This window comes from Echinops telfairi, unplaced genomic scaffold, assembly GCF_000313985.2.
Source record: "Echinops telfairi isolate 266 unplaced genomic scaffold, ASM31398v2 ScPeMD7_31;HRSCAF=116, whole genome shotgun sequence".
Taxonomy (NCBI): domain Eukaryota; kingdom Metazoa; phylum Chordata; class Mammalia; order Afrosoricida; family Tenrecidae; genus Echinops; species Echinops telfairi.
In genome coordinates this window covers 10735670-10752690 of record NW_022103928.1, presented here as the reverse complement: position 1 = coordinate 10752690, position 17021 = coordinate 10735670, and the positions used below count along the sequence as shown (strand labels likewise).

At 39.1% G+C, this 17021-nt stretch overlaps 1 protein-coding gene across 1 annotated transcript in view; it reads right to left on the bottom strand.

Annotated features, from left to right (window-relative positions):
• Positions 1-17021, bottom strand: part of TMF1 (TATA element modulatory factor 1) — a 50040-nt gene that overhangs the window by 17116 nt on the left and 15903 nt on the right. The window contains exons 6-10 of the mRNA XM_004702421.2: positions 10253-10395; positions 9858-10024; positions 9445-9601; positions 2341-2433; positions 1501-1657 (exon numbers count right to left, since the gene is read on the bottom strand). Of these exons, the coding sequence (XP_004702478.1) occupies positions 1501-1657; positions 2341-2433; positions 9445-9601; positions 9858-10024; positions 10253-10395 (717 nt within the window). The remainder of the gene's footprint in view (positions 1-1500; positions 1658-2340; positions 2434-9444; positions 9602-9857; positions 10025-10252; positions 10396-17021) is intronic.

Sequence of the window (17021 nt, the reverse complement as noted above, 5' to 3'; positions counted from 1 at the left end):
AAATGCCAATTAAAAAGACAGACAAAGGATGTGCTACTTCCATTAAAGCAGCCTGGATGGACCCAGCACCTATTTATTCACTGAGCTTCCCCCAGCCATCGACAGCAGCCCCTAAAACCAGCTGGAGACCAGCTGAATCTGAGTTTGGAAGGCAATGGCCTAGTTCACCCCTTCTGGTTTACAGGGAGCAGCCCAGAGAAGCTAGGTGACTTGCTTCACAATGACTGGTTGATCTAAAACAAACTAAAACACAGAGTATATTCCATATATCCTTTGTACACTCAGGGACTTTTCTCATTAGATCATGATGCCTCTAAATACAGTAAATTCTGGACACAGTAGGCACACACAAATTCCTCATGAATTTGTCAGCTTCTGTGCTATATGCTACATATGAGGGGCTTAAAAAAACCTGTGGAAACACACAATAGTCCTCTGGTTCCATGAGGCTTCCTCCCACTATCATGACCCCAGTGCTGCACTGCAGGTTAGACAGGAGTGTGCACACAGGTACAGATAAGAGATAAGAGCTCACGACACACAGAATCCAGGAACAGGAATGGGAGTAGCAATACCAGGAGGGTAGTGGGAAGGTAGAGAGAGGAGGGGAGGAAAGAGAACCCAATTGCAATAATCGACACATAATTACCCCACCCCCACCAGGGGGACAAACAACAGAAACCGTGGGGGAAGGGAGACAGCGGTCGGTGAAAGATATGAAAATAATAATTTATCATTTATCAAGGGGTCATGTCAGTGGGAGCGGGGGAGGGACGGGGGAAAAAGTGGAGCTGATACCAAGGACTCAAATAGAAAGTAAATGTTTAGAAAATAATGATGGCAACACATGTACAAATATGCTTGATACAACTGATGTATGGATTTTTATAAGAGCTGTAAGAGCCCCCAATAAAATGTTTTAGTTAAAAAAAAAGTTTGTGGAAATGAAAAAATAATGGAATTTTGCCACAAACTTATTAGAGGCCCCTTGTAAATGTCTGTGTTTGAAGATGAAATCATGGAATAATCTTATTTATTATAAAGCAGCACCCAGGGCGGGTCTACAAAGAAGGACAATACGGACTCTTAAGACGGCATGTGTTTCCACTAGGGTGTGATCCAGATCCTCCTCAGATCTCTCTGCTCTTGGAAAACTGCCAACAGAACCCTATGCAATCTCTCCTACACTAGGTAGACACGAGAAAAGTGGTCAGATTTACCAATGGACAAGAAAAAAATGGGGAGCTGTAGTCTGTACAAGGGGGTGAAGAAGAACACAGAAGTGCTTTTGACAGTATATGGGTAAGGGAGGAAAGTTATTTGAAAGAGTCACAGCTAAAGTATTAGAAAATAAATGTACTAAAAGAGAAAAGTTCAAAATCTACAAGTGAGACACAAAAGTGAATGTCAGATCAAGTGAATTCAATTTCATACCATTATTCTAATTCTACAAGCAAGATGGAAGAACCTCTGCACCGAGCACACAAACCGGAACATTACCTAGCCTATCGGAAAGACTCTTCTCCAACGTCTCCCACGAAGATGTCTGGGACCCTAATGTGGCTTGCAAATTCTCTATCTGGCGAAGTAACGGTCTTGTTGTTGATGAAACATTCTGACTCAGTTCTTGGTTTCGATTCTCTGCTTCCTGGAGTCTCTGAATCATGAAATTCTTAAGTTATTACCACAGACAGCAATAAAAACACTAGCAAATCTAAGCTTCATGAGAGATTTCTAGAAAGAAAAAATATTTTCCCTGAGACTTATTTTTTTAACTTATTTTCTAACTGGTCAATCCTTAAAGTTAAGAGTTCAGGTTCATAACAGAAGATTTAAATAAATGCTTCTTTATAGACCTTTTATAAAATAAAGATAGCCTTTACCTAAAGGGAATGAATAAATCCAAATATCCTAGTAGACAACTCACCCAAGTATTTTTACCTATCTATAACCACAGAAAGATCAATCTGAGACGTAATTCCTTCTCCTATATAGGATCGATGACTGAAAATTAGTAAAATAAAACTGGGCACCAATTACTTGCCCACAGTAATCAAAGAATAACAATAAAAAATAAGACAAATCTACAGATTAAGAAATAATACTGAGTATGAACAATAAATCTTTCATGATGAAATTACTTCATATTAAAAAACCTATAAACTGTTTTTGCATAATATGAATTACCCACTATGATTTTATTCTTATAAGCCATACGAATACAGCAAATGAAAGGTATATTAGTTATCTTCTCAATTCTAGGAATATTACCACTAGGAGTGATTTTTTACTTGTTGGAGAAAACATAAAGCATCCTTGGATATTCTGACTGTGACATACCTGCTGGAGTTCACTGATCTCGTGACGTAAGTAATCCTCTTTCCTGGCGGCTGCTTGCTCGGCTCGCTGCAGTGCCAGCCTGAGGTCCCCCACCTGTCGGAAGAGAAACACACACCATCAACAACATTATCCAAGGGTTTGTGCAACAACTCACTTGTTTTATGTCATTTACTGTTCTGCGTAACACTTACACTATTCAGTATGCTTTTACATGATTATCACACAGCCTTTACATCCAATTCCAAAAACAGATGCAAATGCAACACCTACTCAGGAAAGCACTCTGCCAGGCAGAAAGGAGTAGATAAATATGCACAGTCACTGCCTTTTCATCCAAGAGGAAAGACAATGTACTCAGGAATGCTTGAAACGCAAGGGAGGATGTGACAGGAGCAAAAGCCAAACCTACTGCCATCGAGCCAATCCTGACTCAGAGACCCTACACAGGATCTTCACAGGAGCAGATAGCTTGAATTTCCTCTCTCAGAGCAGCTGATGGGTTTGAAGTGCTGACCTAAGCTATAAAAACCAAGTATTGTACCCACTACACAGACTGTAAACTGCCACTGCATTTTTGGAAAAGATTATGGTAACATGTTTGAAGAACAGGGCTTTTAACAGGTTTAGTCACGACCAATGCAGTGAAAATGGAACTGATTTGAACTGGTAAACTGTGGGTATACCAAGATAATAACCAGGCTAGGAAAACAATCAGTCAAAGACCTGGAATGGGAGGCTAGGAAGAGGCTTAGTGAGCCCCTTCAGGAGCCTGAAATAGGAGATTGGATTATTTCCAGGAATATGGTGCACAAAATGCAGTCAAAGCAGTGCAGCTGGCCACCACCTGGGAGCATGGCACTGCTGATTTGACTCTGCTGGTCAAGAAATTGTTTGCTTGGTAACACATATACTGCACTTGCTTAACACATATACTGCACTAACACATATACTGCACTTGTTATACATGGTAAAGAAGCAGGGGGGGAAAAATGAACATCATAAGTTATTAAGGAAATGCAAATCAAAACTACAATAAGACACCACTTTACACCTACTAGGATGGTTATGCTCATTCACAAAAATCAAAAAGGCAGTAAGTACTGGAGAAAATGAGTTGGGACCCTCAAGCACTGGTGATCGGGATGTAAAATGATACAAGTACTGTGGGAAAGAGTTGGCAATTTCTCAACGCATGAAACATCAAATTACTCTACAGCCTAGCTATTCCATTTGTAGGTATATACAAAAGGACTAGAAACATCTGTTCAAACACAAACATACATACATGTTCACAGCAGCATTCATAACAGCCAAAACATGGAAACAACCCAGACATCCCGCAACTAATGATAAATAAAATGTACTACATCCATAAAATATTATTCAGCCATGGAAAGGGATGAACTATCAATACATTCTAGAACGTGGATGAACCATGAAAACATTATGCAAAGTAGAAATAGCCAGATACAAAAGACCACATACTGCATGATTCTATTTATGTGAAATGTCCAAAACCGGCAAATTCATAGGAACAGAAGGCGGATCAGTGATTGATTGTCAAAGGCGGGGGAACTGTTAACACATAAAAGTCTTCTTCTGGGGACTGAAGATGTTCGCAACGGAGACAGTGGCTACGGTTGCACAACATTTTGAATCTGCTAAAACCACAACACTGTACACTTTTGAATGGCTAAAACAATGACTTTTATATAAGTTGTCATCTCAATTTTAAAATGTCTTAATACAAGGCATTAGAAAAGAAAAACATCCCCTAAAATCCAAAAACATATCTAAAATACATATTAAGTGGGGTGATATAACCCACACGAAGAAAAGTACTCTTTCAAGGGACCTGCAGAACACAAATTAGACCTGCACATACAAATGTAAGATTAAGCAGCAGAGAAATTTCAAACTTTCCTCAGTAGTTTTTATTTTAGTAATAACATTATTCCTACCATGAAGTAATTTTAGTTAAAATAAAGTGAATAAGTAACCATGTAAATGTTAGGAAACGAGATCTTTTTTGTTAAAACATTACTTGCAGTGTGAGATTAAAAAAAAAGAGGCAGATATCTCAAAAATTATATAAAAATTAAAACCTTGTAATGTTAAATTGAAGTGGACAAAGCAATATAATCTCATGATACTTAATTATTCATAAAAGTATATATTCTCTAGCCCCATCCACTATGAAAACCTAGAAGCAATAAAAACCCACTAAAACCGAATGTACAAATGTGCTTGACACAATGGATGGATGTATGGATTGTGATAAAGAGTTGTATGAGCCCCCATCAAATGATTTAAAAAAAAAACAACCCACTAGTAAAAAGTATTCCTAGTAACCAAATTATGGTCACTAAGAACTTTTGCCCAATAAAAGAGGCTGAGTTACTTGGAGAAACAGTTTCTAGTTTAGGTTAAGAAATGTGGAATACGAGGGCATACCCCCCAAAACTGGAAATGCGCTGGGTGAAGCAGAGCTTTCATAGTATGAATTTTTCCTGCTAGGTGAGCATCAAGTAACTCACTCTGAGTTAGTGCACCCAGTGGTGTAGCCTGGGAAGGTTCTCTCTGGTCACAATGAATGTTTTCATAAAAGCAGTTTCACTCTAACCTTGTTTGTGTGTATGTGACGGCTGATTTAAGAGAAGAGTGTGAGGCTGTGGAATTCTGTTTCCTGCTGTGGGCGGGGGATGCCGCAGAAACCATTGTGATGTTGAACACAGCATACAAGGACAGCTATGGGAGAAACGCAAGTGTACAAGTGTACAACATTTCAAAAAGGTAAAATGCTGATTGATAACAAACTTCATTCGGAATGTCCATCAACTTCTCGAATGGATGAAAATGTCAACTCATAGTTCATTTGGAGTTCATTCCACCAGGTCAGGCTGTTAACCAAGCTTTCTATTTAGAGGTTCTTACAAGATTGCATAACTGTGTGCAACAAAAAAGGCCTTGTGGCAGACAGGGGACTGGTTTTGCCACCACGACAATGCACTTGCTCACGCAACCATCTCAGTGCACCAGTTTTGGGCAAAAAAAAAAAAAGCATGCCTCTCTTGCCTCACACAACTTCCTCTCCTGACCTCACTCCGTGCGACTTGTTTTTGTTTCTGCGAATGAAGAGAAACACGGAAGGACAGCGATTTGATGATGTAGAAGAGGCGAAGAAAAAAATGAGGGAGGTGCTATCAGCCATCCAAAATGATGAGTTTCAAAAATATTTCCAAGATGATGAGGGTAACGAATGTACAAGTGTGCTTTACACAATTAATGTATATATGGATTGTGGTCAGAGTTGTATGAACCCCAATAAAATGATTAAAAAAGAAAAAGAAAAAAATATTTCCAGAATGGAATTTCAGATTTGACAAATGTATTCAGTATTTTGAAGGTGATAAGGTTGTTTTGTAACAAAATTTAAATACATAACTTTGAAAACAACACCCATTTTTTTGTTTTTGTTTTTGGTACCCCCTTATATGAGCTTGGAATATCTTGTGCTACATTGTGAACTAATGTGACTACATTCATTTCCTAAGCTACTTTAAACAACACAAACTTGCTCTATCACAGCTCTAAAGGGAAATTCGTTTCAATGAGATCAAATCAACATATCAACACAGAAAGGATCTGGACAGGAGAATACATTTCTCTGCCTTTTCTAGGTTCTAGAAGTAATCCAGGAATTCATTTTACTTGAATCCACGATCAATGTGCATGGAAGCAGCAGTCAAGAAATCAAATGACATATGGCGTTGGGCATATCTGCTGCACAAGACCTCTTAAGTACTGAAGAGTAAAGATGTCACTTTGGGACCTAAATCGTGATATTTTCAACGGCCTCATATGCGTGTGAAAATTGGACACTGAAAAAAAATCAAAGAAATGATACATTTGAATTACAGTGCTGGTGAAGAATATTTAAAGCATTGTGGACTGCCAGAAGAACAGATCTGTCTTAGAAAAAGTAGAAACAAATACTCCTTAGACAGGAAGACAGTGAAACTTTGTCTCACACCGTTTGGACATATCATGAGAGGCCAGTCCCTGGAAAAGGACATCACACGTGGTAAAGTAGAAGACCAGTCAGAAGGGAAGACTTGACGGAATGGAATGACACAGTGACTGCAACATGGGCTCAAACAATGACTGTGAGGGTGGTCAGAGCTGGTACGTGGGGGGGCTATGAGTCTGAACAAACTCAGCAGTAGCTAACAACAACAGAGCTGCACCCCTTGGTTCATTCTCCATCCGCAAAGTCAACAGGGTAGCATCTTAAAATCTCTATTTGCTTCCATCTTGACTTCACCGTCTGCCTTCTGTATGAAATCGCCCTCTGTGTCTTTCTCATTTATAAGGATGCATGTGGCCACAGGTAGGGCCAATCTAGATAATCCAGCATATTCTCCTACTCTCAAAATCCTCACCATAACATCACATCAGAAAGTCCTTTCTTTATGCCATACAAGGTAACATACACAAGTACCAGGGATTAGGATTTAGGAAACTTTGGGGGGAAACTATGGGGTTCTGGTCTCTGGATCCAAAGGGAGACCTGACACAGAAGAAGAGTCATGTGAGCACTGAGACTTAGACTGGAGGGACACAGCCATAAAACACAGAGTGCTAGCAGCCAAGAGGCAAGGGCACATTCTCCTGTAGCGCCTCCATGGACCACAACCCTGCCCACACCTTGATTCTGGCCAGTGATGCTGATTTCAAACTTCTGCCATCCAGAACTGAGAGAGAATAAACGTCTGTTGTCTTAAGCCTTCAAGTTGTGGTAACAGATATAGGAAACATACAGTGGTCATCACAGAAAGTCACTTCAATCAGCTTAAAGGGGCTTCCAACTGGCTGAAGATGGAATAATTTCAACATAATTAAAAACTACAATTGATTAAAACAAAATACTTAAAAAAATACACCACAAAACATTAGCTCCTATTGCTACTTTAAAAAAATGAAAAGGTATGCCAAAATACATACTAGTCACCACCAAAAGTAGTCAGAGCACAAACCTACCTTTTAAAGTAAGAAAATACCTATTTCTTGTTGATGTGACCATTCTTTGTTCATTAATATTTTAACAGGTTAAAAAAACAAGTGGTATCCTTGAAAATCGCACGTTTTTCAACTCTAGGAGAACTAACTGATAACGGCAACCATCATTAATGGGTGCTAAAACCTTCAGGAGAAAGGTTTATGGGGAATTTTATAACCCACAGGTTCTGACTGCCATTATATAAATTCTCTAATAAACCTTACCATTTCTCGAAGGCACCTAGAATTGTGTACCACTGGGGCAACGGAGCATGCACACTACCACTCACAAAGTATTCTTGCTCCAAATACTATACCTTAACCTCATTAACTTGAACATTTCAATGTACAGAATATATAGGGGCTACAGGAAAAAACTTAATGTCATCCCAAGGAAGCAGTCAGACACATACCCATAAAGCGGTCATTCTAAATTAGGGTCAAATAATGGCTTCTCCACCAAGTCGATGGCAGGGTGGGGTTGGGGGGACTCCTGTCACTTAAATAACTTTTGAGACACTCAAGGAAACTTGGAAATAGCCTGGATATTACATATTAAGGAGTTGATGTTATTTGTTAGATGTAGTTAGGTAAGAAGGGGTCCTTTTTCTTAGATACACATATGGATATTTGTAAGGGGGATTTATATTTTCAGCATACTTGAAAAATCTTAAAGCCACCAGACTGGAAAAAGAAAGACGAAGCACCTGGCCGACCACTGATATTACCGACTCTTGCAAGAAGGCTTATGATAATTCATTATCATAGCCTCTGCTTTTACATATGTTCAGAAAGCTTTAATAATATAATACCTAAAAAACAGCATGACAAAATAAAAGTTCTCTATGGGGAAGAGGAAAGGAGGACCCCTTTCTGTTGGAATGGTATTAGGACAGGCTTCCAAGAGGCTACAGTGTTTGAGCAGCATATGAAAACGTAATTAGGATACTGCTCAACCACCATGCCTCACAGAGAAATTCCAAGCAGTGAAAGTACCAGTACCAGTGGGGCTTCAATAAGTTTGTGGGAAATGGAATTAAAACATAATCAAATTTTTCAAAATGTTCAAGCTCCTTCATGTCTTTTTAAAAAACTGTATAAATGGTTGTAGAACAAGTGACTGCTGAGGGCTTTAAATGACAGGCTAGTGAGCTGGGAAAGGTTAAATGCCTGTGGGTGAAAGAAAAGTTGGATAAAAGACCAACCAAGCAATGATGAATAGTGTGGTTGTGTATAAAAACTTAAAGGCAACCAGGCAAATGAGCTGGCTAGCATAACAATCTATTCTAGACCTGAAGTCAAAGGTATGTAAAAGGAGTGGTTCTTATTTATAAGAGCAAATCAAAAACAAAACACCAAACCCACTGCCATTAAATTGATTCCAACTCCTAGAAATCCTATAGGACAGAGTAAGAATGCCCCATAGGGTTACCGAGACTGTAATCTTTACAAAAGCAGACTGCCACAACTGTCTCCTGAGAAGCAATTAGTAGGTTTGAACCACCGACTTCGAGGTTAGCACTTGCACTACTCCTTTAAAAGAAACAAATTCTATAGTGCAAGGCCAGAATCTTTCTCTCTAGAACAAATAATCACATGTTCCTTGACACAGCAGAATCCCAATTTCAGAATTCCTTGATAAATATTAAGTCATTTTGCATATAACTCAAATTTATTTTTTAAAAGGAAGCATGTACCCAATAACTAACTACACACACATTCTGATTTTATAAAATATTGCCCTTTAAAAAAAATCTTGTCTGTGTTCCATGAATTCTTTAGAACCATACTCAATATATATATATATATATATATATATGCATGTCTCTGGTAAAAGGTCCCTAACGCGCATCATATTCTCTCATCAAATAGGTCTAAAACTCCCAGGAAAGTAAGCAGTACTGGTAAAATGTCAGCATCACCTTAATAATAGTTTACAAAAACAACAATTCAGTACTCTCTGGAATATGCCCCAACAGACTAGCTAATTAAATGGTTAATTTTTCAAACGTATATGAGACACTTCAGTTCGTTACCCCTGCTTACCTGAACCGCTAATGCTTCGTGCTGCTGACGGGCTTCTTCTCGGGCCTTCTCCAGTGCTGCAGAAAGCTCTTCTTTAGCTTTCACTCCATGACTCAGAGCAACTTCCTGTGCCTCGCTGTCCTTTGCAGCATTGGCTTTGTGAAGATCAGTAAGTTCTCTTGGGAAATCAGATTGACAATTTTTACTGAAAATAATATGCAGTCAGACTATGAATGAGGGAGGGTTTACCACATATTTAACAAGGGCCTCAATGGGGATACTCTGTTGAGCTTGCTTTGACCAGTAAGCAAATGTATTCAATGTACGTACATTAAGTTTGAAAATATTGCTAGTCATCAGTAACAAGAGTATTTCTACAACATCTACCCTAATAGTTACTTCTAAAAGGATGGCATAGTTTCCCCTTTTCTTACTTGTATGCACTATCGAGGGCAGCCTGAATACTTCGGCTCTTTTCTCCCAGTTCATCCTTGTCGACCTGAAGCCGGCCGAGATCCTTCTCCTGACGCTCTACCACGGAACTGAGCTTCTTAATGTTTTCTCTGTGTTGTTTCTCAACCTCTTCTTTGCCATCGAGTACCTATTTTTCAGAGACAGATGGAAGCATTTTTCAACAAGTAGCACCTTAGTATACTTGATATATCCTCCTCCTTCCAAATGAAGGAAGATTTTAAACATCTGTATATTTGTTTGAAAACTTCACATATGATAGTGCCCCATTAAATCATTCTAAGTGCTCTGAAAACCATGTCCAATTGTTCACATAAGTAATACCAAAAGATACATGGAATGGTTAGCAGCTATTCACCTGTTTTAAATGTTGCAACTCCTCTTCAAACTCTTTAACTTTTTTGTTGAGCTTTACAGTAACATTTTCATTTTCTTTCTCTTTAGCTCTTAATTTCTTAATGATGTTAGAGTTATGCAACTGCTGCTTTGAAAGTTTTTCTCCTGGTAATGGTAATAAATAATAAATAAATAAAGAGGGAAGATTTTATTCATATTGATTCTTTAAGATTCTGAATGTTTTATCATACCAATGACATAAAATTGTAAAATTAAAAATAATAATAACTTTGAACAGGCATATAAGACCTGATTAATGAATTATTAGGTGCAAGATCTTGGAGGAACAAGTATTTACAAAGTTTAAGGAATTACTCTGACATATTACTTATTAATCTCACAGAAAAATTTGTCACAAAAGAACAATGTGGCAACCACGTTCTTAATCAAGCTTTGGATTTTGACATCACCAATTGGGTAACTGCTACTGAAGTGAGGGAGTAGTAGGTGCACATGCTATTTCGATGAGAATATTTTATTGGAATTTAATCACAAGGAAACCAACTAATTCCCCAGTGTGAGGCATTCTATGGGAAAACTGGCCTGGATCTACAAAGCATTCAAAGTCATGACAAAAGGACTACCCTAGATTAGTAAAAGTCTTAAAGGGATCTAATAGTCAAATGCACCACACCCACTTTTATTAGGTCCTGCATAAAGTGGGATGGGACAGGTGGTCTTACTTAGACATAATGGGATAATCTGAGGACAACTGATGAGCGCCACGCTGCATTAGATATTTTCTTAGGTTTAATTATGAAATGCCTAAGAAAAAGAGTGTACTTGACTTTGGAAGCTGCATACTAGTTAGAGGTAGAATGGCATGCTATCTCTAACTTGCTTTCAACTGGTAGGGCAAAAGGTTAGTAGATGAATATGTACAATAAATAAAAGGGGTAGCACATTGTTTCAGTTGATGAACTTAGGTAATGAAGTAATCAACATTCACAGTAGTGCTTTCCATTTTCTACAAATTTGAAAATTTTTCTAAATTAAAAAAAAATTAAAATCTAAGTATATCTGGGGACATGGAGACAATATATAAATTCCACCTGAAATCATTCCATTTTCTTTATAGAAAGGTTCACTAAGCAGGAAAACTTCCACGCACCCTGACTGAATCACTGAATTCTATAATACAGATAGCTCAGGCTCACAGCTTATTTGAGTTTCAATGAACCACATTTATAACCATCTTATTATTAGTAAGAATTACTACACATGTGTACTGTATACAGTGAACCCTCGCCACTTCGCGCTTCGACTTCCGCGGCTTCACTCTATCGCGGTTTTTGCGTAGCTGTCATTACTGCCACTGATTGGCTCATACTGTACACGCTTGATGCCATACATTATATAATAAATAATAAATGATAATTGTAACGTCCAAAATGTTTTACTGTATTTTCCCTTTTTCGTTTAATAAATTGGGTAATACGAGTGTAATGGTGACTAAAGGGTGTTTTTCCATGTCCTCTATGCTCTAACTACGAAAATATTTGATTTACAAATAAGGAATCCTACTTCGCGGAAATTCATTTATCACGGTAGGGTCTAGAACCGATTAACCGCGATAAACGAGGGTTCACTGTAGTTTACTGATGTCGTCCTTCTCACATGTTCACTCACAACTGCTCAAGGTTATAATTTACTGTTCCAAACCATGCCATACAGCAGACTGCAGCCTGGTCAACAATGAAGTGGGAATAAGCACTGGGAATCATAGAGGACAGAGAGCTGGGCAGCCTTCCACTCTATTGACATCGGACGATGGAACCGTGCCTCCCCTGGACAGCCTTTACTACCCCAACATCACTGTTCTCACGCCGCACAGCAGGCACCTGGCATGATCTTATCCATTGTTTTCTACCATGGAAAGCATCCCTTGTTAATCTGACGCCATGCTGTTTAAGTTCCTCACAATGCATGCCTGCGTTGCTTGTACTCCCTTTAATATCCCTAGAAAAGGATGTTGTGACACTGTGCGTTCACAGACACTGACAAAACGAAGCTGCCAATTTACTCGAGACAACAGCTCCAAGGCCTGGTTGATGATTATGCACTTCAAAGATGGTTTCTTAAATGGTCTCATAATATAAGATTATGCCTACTGCCCTGAAAAGACCCTTCTTTTCAAGGTACTGTTGCTACGTGATAATGCCCCAGGATTTACTCCCACATAGATGATCTAAATCAGTGTTTCCCAAGGTGGGTGACATCACCCCTGCTGGGCACTGAAATGATGGGGGGGGTGGCTGTGAAAGAAAATACCTACACTTTATCCAGATTATGACTTTAGTACAAAAGTTTTTAATGGCAAGGAGCGCAGAGTAATGTTTCTGAAAAGAGAGTGACAAGCCAAATACATTTGGTCACCTAAGATCTACATCAAAGTGTGAATGTGCTTATAGCTGCCTCCCAAATTCACAGCTGCAATTCAACCTATGGAGCAAGGTATAAGCACCTATGGAGCAAGGTAAAAGCAAAGCGCTCTACCTAGAGACAAACATCTGTTCAGGCAGTAGTTGCAACAGATGGAGGTACAGTGGCATTCTACAATTTCAGGAGAAATTATAATATTGTTAGGTATACCTAAAGATAATTGTATCTTCCTAGGAGGAAGTTATAGGAAAATGGATGCAGAGGTTATGAAAAAAAATCTGTTACATGAACATGCTCTAGGCATTTGATCAGAATAATCTGATAAAAGAGATGTGAGGGAATCATCCCCAGGGCAAGACTACCATGTGAACTAGCTAACAGACCAGGAACAAGCAAGCTGACAGAGCAGGACGCAGAACTGTCAGGAGGGAAGAAGTGCTGCCGAACCAAGAACGAGAACAAGAAGGAGAGAAGGGCCTACACATCGTCCTGTGAGAGAAGTAGTTGGACCATTTCTAAACTAAGGCAGGGTTTCATTTGCTTGAGACCACAGATCCCCACAGACTGCTTTGCTGAAGTCCATACAGGTTTGGGAAAGAGTGAGACTTTACAATGAAATGTATGAAGAAAAACAGGAAAAGGACCATACACAGAAAAGTCTTCCTTAGTTTTGGACTAGAAATACCATCTCCATTCTCTTGGATAATGCAGATGATCTAGAACTATCCACAAGTGGAAATATTGCAAGTGACAAAATGTCTAGGTTGACCAACTCTTTTTCACTGTCAGAGTAAATGTTCATAATTATGTTTTGTAAATGTTATGTACTAAAACATATCTTAGTTTTGATGTAATATTTCCAACCCCCAAAGACAATACAAAATGTTAGATTTATAAGCATACTGATAATAAAAGGGAATTATATTGAAAACTGAAAATTAGATTTGTCAGAACAGAACCCCAGTGTAAGTTGGTGACTATCTGTACTGACACTTGATGACAAGATTTTTAATCATTGAAAACATGCACTTAGATATCCCCTCATCTCTAGTGTTATAATGCTGCTGCTGTTGTTGTTGGGTGCCATCGAGTCAGTTCCAACCTATACAGCACAACAGAGCCAAACACTGCCCCGTCTGAGCCAGGCTCGTAACTGAGACCACGCTTGAGGCCTGGCTTGGAGCCCCGGGCTCCACATCTTCTTGAGGGCCTTCTTCTGTTTCACTGTCCCTCTACCAGACAAATTGGTCTCTCCTGACATGTCCACAATATGTCAGAAAAAGTCTCCCCATCCTTACCCCTAAGGAGCACGCTGGCTGTACTTCTTCTAAGACAGCTCAGTTCATCCTTTTAGCAGTCCTTGGTACTTCTAATCTTCTTCTTCGCCAGCACCATTCACATGCACCAACGGCTCTTCAGTCTTCTTTAGTCCATGTCCAACTTTCACACGCATAAGGCGACTGAAAACATCATGGCTTGGGTCAAGGCCACCTTAGTCCACAAGGTAACAGCCTTGCTTTTCAATACTCTAAAGAAGTCAGGGGCAGCAGATAACCCAATGCAACTTGTCTTTTGAGCTCTTGATTGTTACTCTCATGAGCATTGATTGTGGATCCAAGCAAGGCAAAGTCCTTGACAACTTCAAACTTTTCTCCATTTTTCATTATGTTACCTACTGGCCCAGTTGTGAGGATTTGGGTTTTCTTTACATTGAGTTATAATCCATCCTGAAGGCTGCAATCCTTGATAATCATCAGCAAGAGCTTCACGTCCTCCTCACTTTCAGCAAACAATATTGTGTCATCTTCACATCAAAGGTCGTTAATAAGCCTTCCTCCAATGCGGATGCCTCATTTCCCTTCAATATTAGGCAGCTATTCAATTCAGATATCTTAAGATGATAATGCTGACCTGTTTCTTTTCTTCTGCTTTAGTTCTTAGCTTATGTTTTGTAATTATCTGAGTATATTTCTACTCACTGTCATCAAGTTGATTCCAATTCATAGTGACTTGTAGGACAGGGCAGAGCTGCATGTAGGTTTTGAGACTAAACCGTAACAGGAGTGGAAAGGATCATCATCTTTCTTTCCTGGAGCAGTTCGGGTTAGCAGCACAATACACAACCACCAGGATCCTTAAATATGTTCTAGAGAAAGGGTGGGGTGGTGGAACTCTCACTCTGGAGCTACGGAGGCTGGATAAACTCTCCACAATGATTGCTCTGAGACAATCTTTAAAGGGTTTTATCTGTTTTACTTTGTTATTCTTATTTAATTTTTTCATGTTTTTGGTTTTATTTTTAAATGTTTTTCTGTATATGAAATCTAGGATAAGTAAATTTATAGAGAAAGCAACTGGACTAGTGTTTCCTTGTGGGTATGGCAGGGGAGGCTGAAGGGAAATGGGGAACTAATAACAAATATAAGAATAAAGAAAAGTTCTAAAGCTGATTGTGATGAAGACTGTATAACTTTTCTTGATATGAATTGTACCGAATTGTATGATATGTGAGTTATATGCCAATAAAATTGTTTGGGGAAAAGAAAAAAAAAGGAGATTTACAGTCTTGAACCCACAAGGGCAGTGGGTCCTGGACCCACAAGGGCAGCATTACCCTGTCCTGTAGGATCACTATGAGTCATAGTCAACTCAATGACAGAGTGTGAGTTTTTCTGAGTAAAGAATGTCTTCTTGGGCATTGTGCTCTTTTAAGATTTAACTGGATCAAACTAACGGCAACAATTACCAAGATTAGATAGGAACATTAGTAGACAATAAGTGGAACAGGGGAGGAAAACAATATCTAAAAAGGGGCATGAAAATTATTGTACAACTTGAATGACTATTTAAATATTATCAGTAATATATACTACATACAATTAATCAACCTCATTTAATTATTTATGTTTATACTCTCAAAATCACAAAAATAAATTATTCTTTAAAAAATAATTTCCTGGGCCGGCCCCAGTGCCAACTACATGGAACCCACCCCAGAAGAATGTACTTGAGAGGAGTGCACTGAAGCTACAGCTCAGGGAGAGGGGCACGTCTGATCAGAGCACACAGGGGCAAAGGAAGAGGGAAGGGGAAAGTGTGGAACACATCCTGGCCCACCAAGTCCTGTGGACGATATTCCTGCCCCACCAGCCAATGCACAGAGGGGGCCATAGGGCTGGCCTCATCACCAGACATGACTTCCCTCACTGACCATAGCGCTTCGGGGAGCACTGGAGACACAGTGCAGGAAGTGTGTCTGACCTGCCCCACCACACGGGGGGAAGCACTTAGGGCGTGCCACAGAGCAGCATGGGGAAGAAAAGCAGTATAGCTCCGTGAGAACACACAGCTTTCCTCTAGTTCCTAATGCTTCCTCCCTGCCCTGAATGTCATGACCCCAGTCCTACCTTACAGATCTGGTAGACCAGAGCATGTGCATGGGTACAGATAAGAGTAAAACACAGGGAATCCAGGACAGATAAACCCCTCAGGACCAATAATGAGAGTAGCCATACCAGGAGGGGAAGGGGAAGGTGGGGGGAGAAAGGGGAAACCCATCACAATGATATACATATAACCCCCTCCTGGGGGGATGGACAACAGAAAAGAGGGTGAAGGGAGACAATGGTCGGAGTAAGACATGAAGAAAATAAAAATTATAAATTATCAAGGGTTCATGAGGGAGGTGGGGTGGGGGAGGGGGAAATGAGTTGATACCAAGGGCTCAAGTAGAAAGAAAATGTTTTGAAAATGATGTTGGCAACAGATGTACAAATGTGCTTGGCACAATGGATGGATGTATGGATTGTGATAAGAGCTGTAAGAACCCCTAACAAAATTATTTAGAAAATTAATTTAAATACATAGCTTTGAAAAAAAAATGATTTCCTAAAAATAGGACGTTTGTGTATGCTTTAAAAAAACTTGTAAAAAACAGGAAGTATGTCACATCTATCATTTATGTCAAACCCAACATCTGGCATACTAGTTACTAGTAAATATTTAATAAATACATGTGGAGCAAAGAAGGAGCTGATTCCAGTTATTTTCAAGCTTTATACTTATTCTGTAAATTCAGTTAAGTTCAATGATTTAAGCATAGCAATGTTCTGCCTACAAATTTACAATACTGACATTTTAAGAAGTATCCAAACTTAAGAAAATAGTAAAAATAATTATGACAGAGCCATAAAGTGAACTTTATATAGTCATTAATAATGGTAAACAAAGCATTTAATGACATAGTACATGTAAAAAAAAAAGAGGGTTGCAAATTATATATATGAGATTTATCATTAAAAAAGCTTTGAGCTGATGGTGCCCGGCTATCAAAAAGTATAGCATCTGGG